Source organism: Emydura macquarii, unplaced genomic scaffold, assembly GCF_026122565.2.
Source record: "Emydura macquarii macquarii isolate MOO-44397 ecotype Brisbane River unplaced genomic scaffold, CSIRO-AGI_Emac_v2 contig_1683, whole genome shotgun sequence".
In the NCBI taxonomy this organism is placed as follows: domain Eukaryota; kingdom Metazoa; phylum Chordata; order Testudines; family Chelidae; genus Emydura; species Emydura macquarii.
In genome coordinates this window covers 13,232-21,952 of record NW_027131820.1, presented here as the reverse complement: position 1 = coordinate 21,952, position 8,721 = coordinate 13,232, and the positions used below count along the sequence as shown (strand labels likewise).

The 8,721-nt window shown below is 44.0% G+C and overlaps 1 protein-coding gene across 1 annotated transcript; it reads left to right on the top strand.

Moving 5' to 3' along the window:
• The first annotated feature begins 6,640 nt into the window (after positions 1 to 6,640).
• On the top strand, positions 6,641 to 7,585 carry LOC137158436 (olfactory receptor 5A1-like). The gene has a single exon (XM_067556195.1). It carries the CDS (start codon positions 6,641 to 6,643, stop codon positions 7,583 to 7,585), a length of 945 nt encoding a protein of 314 aa, XP_067412296.1.
• Positions 7,586 to 8,721: the final 1,136 nt, after the last annotated feature.

Below are 8,721 nucleotides of genomic sequence, written 5' to 3'. Positions count from 1 at the left end.
TAATTTCTTTTCATTCAGTTTATGATTAGTGCTTTCCATGTGTTCTACAACTGTCTGCCTTTGAACATAATCTACAGTCTTGCTGCATATAACACAGACAAGCACATTACCATCAACATGAAGTTTGTCCATGCCAAACTCAGGTTTTTACCTTTACAGGTGATTTTTAAAGTTTTCAGAATCTTTTCATAACTTACTTGTGTCTAGAGGCTGAAGTGAAATTTGAGATGAATTAAAGCACAAACATGTATACACCATTGAGTAACGTCTGTGCATCAGAAGCAGTTTATTGGAGCAAGTTTAACTATGAAAATTTAAAGCGCATTCAAAAATCAACCACATGAGGGAGAGGTTGTGCGCACTGAATAAGTGACAATGGTGCTTTCAGTAAAATTGAGTTAATTAATGTATATTTTTATTTCTTCAAAAAATCAAAAAACTGTTCTCTGTAAAAATGCTAATTCCTCATTTTTCCATGGTTTTCCATGGCAAACAGATTCTAGGATCCTTGATTATGACTAATATCTATCTATCTATCTATCTAGAAACAGAATATTAGGGTTGGATGGGAGTTCAGGAGGTCATCCAGTCCAATCCCCTGCTCAAAACAGGCCCAGCCCCAACTAAATCAGCCCAGCCTGGGTTGTATCAAGCCAGGCATTAAAAAACCATTAAGGATGGAGATTCCACCACCTCCCTAGGTAACCCATTCCAGTGCTTCACCACCCCCCTCAACACCCTCCCAGTGAAATTTTTTCCTAAATCCAACCTAGACCTCCCCCACTGCAACTTGAGACCATTGCTCCTTGTTTTGTCATCTGGCACCACTGAGAACAGCCTAGCTCCATCCTCCCTGGAATCCCCTTCAGGCAGTTGGAGGCCGCTGTCAAATCTCCCCTCACTCTTTTCTTCTGCAGACTAAACAAGGCCAGTTCCCTCAACCTCTCCTTATAAGTCATATGCTCCAGACCCCTCATCATTTTTGTTGCCCTCCACTGGACTATCTCCAATTTGTCCACACCCTTCATGTAGTGGGGGGTCCAAAATTGGACTCAATACTCCAAATGCGGCCTCACAAATGCTGAATTGAGGGGAATAATCACTTCCCACGATCTGCTGGCAATGCTCCTACTAATGCAGCACAATATGCTATTAGACTTCTTGGCAAGCAGGACACACTGCTGATTCATCTCCAGCTTCTTATCCACTGTTACCCCCAGGTCCTTTTCTGCACAACTGCTACCTAGCCCATCGGTCCCCAGTCCGTAGCTGTACATGGGATTCTTCCATCCTAAGTGCAGGACTCTGCACTTGTCCTTGATGAATCTCATCAGATTTTTTTGTCCAATCTTCCAATTTGTCTAGGTCACTCTGTATCCTATTCCTACCCTACCACTCCCACCAGCTTCTGGAAACTTTCCGAGGTGCAATTCACCCCATCCTCCAGAACATTAATGAAGATGTTGAACAAAACCTCTCCCAGCACTGATCTCTGGAGCACTTTGCTTGTTACTGGGTGCCAACTAAACATTGAGTCATTGATCACTACCCTTTGGGCCTGATGATCTAGACAGCTCTCTATCCATCTTATTGTCCATTCATCCAACCCATACTTCTTTAACTTGCTTATAGGAATACTGTGGGAGACCGTATCAAAAGCTTTGCTAAAGTCAAGATATAACACGTCCATTGCTTTCCCCACATCCACAGAGCCAGTCATCTCATCATAGAAAGCAATTTCCTAATGGCAGTTATTTATAGGAGTGAGAAGAGGATCCCAATTCAGTGTACCTTCTCCTGGTCCAAAGAATAATCTGGGGAGGGAAAGGGTGCTGATGGTCATCTCTTTTATCTTCTGACCGTCCTGTGTGTCTGCTTCAGAATAATTCAGGAGGATCAGTCAGGCCTGGAAACATGGTTGGTAGCTGAGAATTTCACGGGGCCAAGCATCATTTACTTTCCTAGCTTCCTCTGATAAACTCCAGCTGGAGTTTTAAGGATATTAAGGGACAAATGTTGAATGAAATGTATTGAGTTGGTGTAAATGGAGATTTTCCTTGGCTTAAAACTCAGCAAGATCAAGACACACTTTTATGGCCACCGCTGAGTTCTAGACTACCTCAAATGTTAGTTTCCTACTTGAACCCTCTAAAGTATTAGAGTTATTCAATAGATGGCCCAAGGTATTTGTCAGAGGTGGCAATTCCACCCGTTTGCCAGGACCCTGCGTCTTGGAAACAGCTGCTACTTTGCAGGAGATGTGAAGCAGCAGAGATGCCAAAGAGGGAAAGTTTAGCAAAGTTCTAAGCAATTGCAAGCTGGAGTTGCAGTGAGAAGTGTTAAACAGCCTGGTACCAGTGTTGCTATTGGGAGACCAACAATGCAGGTAAAAGTCACAACATTTAAACATACATCAATAAATAAAATCAAGTAAACTCAGATGACTGAGTGGTGGAGGAATCTCCATCCTTAGAGGTTTTTAAGGCTGGGTTTGACAAAGCCTGGCTGGAATGATTTAGTTGGGGTTGGTCCTGCTTTGAGCAGGGGGTGGGACTAGATTACTGTGTTAGGTCCCTTCCAATCCCCATCTTCTATGACTCACTGAACTTTATTTACTGTTTTCAGCTATGTGGGAAGGAAAATGTTAATGAATTTCTGACCCATAATGAGGGTTGGGTTGTTAAGCTGGGGAAACATCAGGGATTGGGTCTTAAAGGAACCAGGGACACACTTTATCCCATCTTCTACCATAAATCCTTGATCCAAAGAAGGAAATAGCTCCAATTCCTTAGTGGGGTGAGCGACAGATCAGCGAGCTCCTAAGGCTCCATTCAGCCACCTCTGTCCTCTCCTCCCAGTTACTAGGGGCTCTGGATTCTTCTGTTGCCTTGGGTGGATACATTAGGAGGTGGAAGATTTCATATATTGCATTTGTGACCCAGAATCGAGGGAGGGATATGCTTCACCTTCTGTGCCACGGACACATGGATTCCAGGTGAGTTTCACTCCGGTTTCACACCGGTTCCATCTGTCATTTTCCTTTCAAAGAGGCAGTGCCTGATTTTTCATTGACACCACGTGAGCTCATTAAGCTCACCTCTGTGTGCACATGGACAATATGTTCACGACAGAGGAGTGACGGGCCCAGAAATGCACCAAGGGCAAGATTTTTAAAGGTTTTTAAAGGTGTTTAAAGGCATCTAGTGGGATTTTCAAAAGCACCTAGGCACCTCACTGCATCTAAAAATCCCACTAGCCACGTAGCTGCTTTTAAAAGTCTGGCCCGAACTGAATAAGAGCGGTGTTTGGAACCAGGAAACTGACTTAAACCCAAATCCGATCATCCAGTGATATGGAGAAAAATGCACACACAAGGGAAGAATAAAGGGCCAGATGCCCAGCTGCGATAAATCAGCCGTAGCTTCATTGCAGTGGTTGGTTGAGATCTGCAGCCATAGTTCCACTGGAGTCAAGGAGAGCAGCTCGCCATCTAGTATAGTTAATAGAGCTAAGCCTATTTGCACCAGCTGAGGTTGTGATATAAAGCATTATTCTCTGAATTTGTTTCGGCTTCTCCTCTCTCTTCTCCCACTTCTAATCATTCTGCCCATCAGCCAGGTTGTTTTTCTCTGCTCTTTTTCTGTCCATCAGAGTCAGGTTTCCAGATCCCTTCATTCCTCGGCACCGTGATTCCTTCCATTCCTCTGAGCCCCTCCTTCCAACCTGCCTCCTCTCCCCATCCCTGAATCACTTTACTGTGAGAGCTGAACAGGGAATTCTCCAGCTTTCATGCCCACTGCCTTCAAATGCTACCTGCTCCTTCATTTCCAGGGGTGGCACTTTTCAGGGAGCCCTGCCGTGGTGCAGAAGTCACATTGAATACAGTTCTGTGTGGTTGCAAGGGTCCGTGATACCAGATCCCACAGCAGGTTCAAGGCCAAATTGATCATTAGATTATCCCAGGAACTCAGAGCTCACAGTGAAATCCTGGACGCTGCAGAGTGTTTCAGGAGCTAAACACAAACCAATCCATATTCTAGTTTGCTTAATGACTGTGAAATAAACCAGGTTTCCCTCTTCAATATATTCCCTGGACTCCTAATTGTAGGTTTTGAAAATATAAGGTTTATTTATTTTTTAAATGTCTCCAAATGTCCAGACCCAACTGTCGTCTCACTTGCCCTGGTGTCAATCAGGAATTCATCCATGGAAGCCTGTGGGGCAATTAAATTTTGAAACTAGGAATGTCCATTCAGTGGGAAATTCCAACATTTCAAAATGGTTTAAAATGATTTTTTTATTAATTTCCTGTGAAATGAAATTATGAAAAAACCCTTTCGTTATGAATCTATCAAAACATTTCGATGAAATAAAATTAATGGTTTTGTTTCTGGTTTTGACTTAAAAAAAATAGAACTGTAAAGAAGTTTCTAAATAAAAAATCAAAATATTTAGCCCTGATAATATGAAAACATTATCTACTCACCTTGTTTCTTTCTTTTCTGAAACAAAGTGATGTGGAAATTGACACGTCCCAGCAAAACATGTAGATTTCAACAAAACAGCATTTTCCATTGGAGAAATGTTTAATCAGAAAATGTCCAATCAGCTGTAGGGATTACACCATCATAAATCCAGTGTCAGCGAGAGGAGAATCAGAGCTCGGATTTGCTTCTGTCAATTTCTTTGGTGGAATGTGGGACATTAGTAGTCCACTGCTGCAAACACATCTAGAAGTGAGTTTCATGGACGTCTCACAAGAGGAAAAGGAGAAAAATGTATTGCCAGTGAATTTTCAGACAAGGAACTTTGTTCCGATGGGTAGAGAGGCAGACTTAGACTCAAATTTAGATAAGTTTGGGGGTTTCAAACCCAAGACACCTCAAAGCCTTGTTTTCATGGATTCTGAGCACCCCTGTTTCTAAATGAAGCTAGGAGGGCTCAGAGGTTGCACCTGAAGCAGAGCTGAAGTGGAAAACAGTTTTCCCATGCTGTGAAATTTTTCAAGATTTCAAAACAAAAAAAAAGTTCCCATTCCAAATCAGGAGGAAAAGAGAAAATCTCCAAAGTGTTTGCAAATCAAAAATCTCCCAGAACTGCTGTTCTTGTCCATCAAAATATTTCACTTTGTTAATTTCCATCTGTGTTGTTCAGTTTTGACTGTTTTAATTTTGTTTTTTTAGTATAATTCGCTTAAATTTGGAAACAGAAAGTCATTTGGAACCAGAATTTTTCATTTTTCTCCAAAATGGTTTTGGGTTGGGCAATTAACTGAAACCAACTCTTCCCAACAAAAAGTTCTGGTTGTGATGAGCTGGCCTTTTCTGCTGAAAAAACTTTTTGTGAAAACATTCCCGGCCAGCTCCAATCTGTAGATCTCTGCTTGACAGGTGCTCAAATGAGACCAGCTGCCATGTAGATATCTAAGTGATTTGGATAGGTTTTCCAAGGCTGAGTAACAGATGCCAGCATCTCTGGTTGCTGAGAAGAGGCAGGAGAGGATTCTCCAGTGTTCTCAATGAGAACTGCAGGGAGTTAAGCACTTTTGAAAATCTGATCACTTCATGTAGATGTCTAATTGAGAGCTAATGGTCAGGGGAACATTTTTAAAGTTATTTAGACACCTAGAGGGATTTTCAAAAAGCACTTAAGCACCTAACACTCATCTTTAAATGTCTGAATACCTTTAAAAATATGGCCTTGAGCTCTTTTGAAAACCTCTCCCTATAGTTTTGCAGAAATTTACAGCCCACATATTTAGTGGAGTGTAAAAAATCTGCCCTGGCAATCATTTTCAGATTTAGTTGATTTTGAAGAGTGCACCATGATGGAGAAAAATTGCAATTACTTAAAAAAAAGTACAGAATAATCAACTCATGATTCCCCATCCATGGGACTGAATTTCAAATCAGAAATACGCCAAACTAAAATATTCTTCAATTCTAAAATAATTCTTCAAATTGTGACAAAATAGGGAAAAATATGTATTAAAAAAAGAAACTATTGAAGAATGGCATTTTTATGTGAATTCTTTTTTATTGTATTTTAAGGATTTTCAAAGGTTTACAAACTTTCGATAGCCATCCTTTTATATGTGCCATTAAAATCAAATGCACAACTACTACTAAATTAATGTATAAATAAGTAATTCAGCATTGATCAGTGCATTCCGAACCAGCAGAGTAACATATCATGTTACATCAAGACACACCTGAAATACGTATGCATCAACATACACACTGAAAGATCAGTCTCTTTTGTTCTCCCTGTCCCCTAATACAAGGAAAAGAGATGTTCAGTATGACTGAGCTGCAGAAAAATTACCATCACAAAAGGAAATTATTTTTCACAAAATGTTCATAAAGGTGGTTAGCCTGTGGAACTCACTGCCACATGATATAATTGAAGCCAAGAATTAAACAGCATTTATGTGCCTTGGTGTTTTTCAAAATCCCTATAAGTACCTATCTGCATTTTAGGTGTCTAAATCCCTTTGACAATCTTGCCGAGACCCTCTGGTTATCACGGGGAAATGCTGGAGGCTTGGGGAGGTAGAGGAGTGCAGAAGGATCAGTATTAAAACGTGCTTCCCTATGATTCATTTCTTTCTGTTCTTACAGGTCTAAGTTTTGGTGAACAAATGTCCATGGCAAACCAGTCAATAGTGACTGAGTTTATTCTCCTGGGACTTTCCAGCGACCCATGGCTCCAGACTTTCTTCTTTCTGGTGTTTCTAGTTATTTACCTGACAACTCTAGGGGGCAATGTGGCCATCATGTTGGCAAGGAGGGTAGATCCTCACCTCTGCACCCCCATGTATTTCCTCCTGTCCCATTTATCCTTCTCAGACATCTGCTTCTCCTCAGTCACGGTGCCTAAGATGTTGGAGACGCTCTTGTCGGAGCGGAAGACCATTTCCGTCCGTGGTTGCATTGCCCAGATGTTCTTCCTCCTCCTCTCGGGGTGTAGTGAGGTGTTCATCCTCTCCGCCATGGCCTACGACCGCTACGCCGCCATCTGCGACCCATTGCGTTATATGAGTGCAATGAACAAAGGCGTCTGCAATCTGCTGGTGGCTGGTGCCTGGTTGATCGGCTCTGTATATGCCCTCGTAAACACGCTCCCTCTGTCTGCCTTGCGTTTCTGTGGGCCCAACGCCATCCGCCATTTCAGCTGCGAGCTTCCCTCCCTGGTGGCCCTGTCCTGCTCCAAGACTTTCACTAGTGACACGGTGTTTCTCGTTTCTGCCCTGACAATCGGGCTGGTCTCCTTCTCCCTGACCCTGGGCTCCTATATTCGTATTCTTGCCACCATACTGAGGATACGCTCCGCGGAGGGCAGGCATAAAGCCTTCTCCACCTGCAGCTCCCACCTCATTGTGGTGGGCTTATGTTACGGGACGGGCTTATTTAGGTATTTCAGGCCCAACACGTCCTCCTCAGTGGTTCTAGATGGACTGGTGTCCATCCAGTACTGCATTTTAACCCCCATGTTAAACCCCCTCATCTACAGCCTGAAAAACAAGGAGGTGAAAACAGCTCTGAGGAGACAACTCCAGAGAAAAAACCTCCCTATTCCTGTGTAACCCCAACACGGTTCTTTTAAATGATTCAGAAAGAAGCAGAGAAACGCCACCAGCAGCCTGCTCAGATTCTCTGCTAGAGTGTAGCATGGCAGGACTTTGAACCTATGTGTTCATGACTAGTCACAATTGCATCGCAGGTACCTTCGGGGACCACTAGGGTGGGGCTGTCAAAAGCCGTCAGCGCCGGCCAAACTCTGAATTTGGTGAGAGTTGGATCTTCACTGTCAGCGGGAACAAGGCCAGGCCATCATTCAGCGCTTTGGCAGGCCCACACTCTATAGAGCTCAGTGTATGTGAAATCAAGTCCAACATACCCCCCCCAGTCTGCGGAAACAAGGACCCAAACCCCACTTCACTGGGGAGAAATGGCAGAGAGATGCCAGGTGGCTGGAGAAGGAGAGGCCAGAGGCAGGACCTCTGGATATTTGGAGAACTTTCTTCAACTTTGACTGGATTTTCCCTGCCCTGTGCTGATGGCCTGTTTGCTACAACCTTTTCCCTCCCTCCCAGTGCCTTTGTCTCAGCTCCTCTACACAGCTGCCCCTCTTATTGTCTTCTGCCCTTCCCTGTCCCCCTCTCCCTGCAATGTCCGTGACGCCTCCACTTTTCTTTCCATTTAGCTGAGCCCCTCCTAACTAAACACACCTTTAAAAAAATATATCAGGGCACTGCTGGTGTGTTCTCCTGCTTCCTCACCCCGTGTCTGACGGGGCTATGCACATTGTTGGCTTTTGGGGGCTGGGAACATTTGTGTTTGTACAGCCCCTAGCACAGTGGGGTCCCGGCTTGGCCCTTCAGCACAACCAAGCCTGATTAGTTAATGGTGAATGGCTCAAGCCATCTGTGCACAAAGTTCCCTTAGCACGAAGGGAGTGTGAGCCGGGTGGGGAACACCCTCTGGAAAGGGGGGATCTCTGGAAGGAGTAAGGAGGCGGCTATGCCGCATCGATTGCTTCCTCCCCTGACAGAGCAGCGCCGCCCAGTGGCGGGTCTGGCGTGGAGGCAGGAATCAGGTGTATCAGGGCAGGAAAGGAAAGGAGTGTGACGGAGGGATTCTTTGATGGCTCGCAGTTACATGAAGGTGGGGCACAAGGATCGTGGCTCCCATGAGCAGAGTGAAGGACCAGGCCTTATGT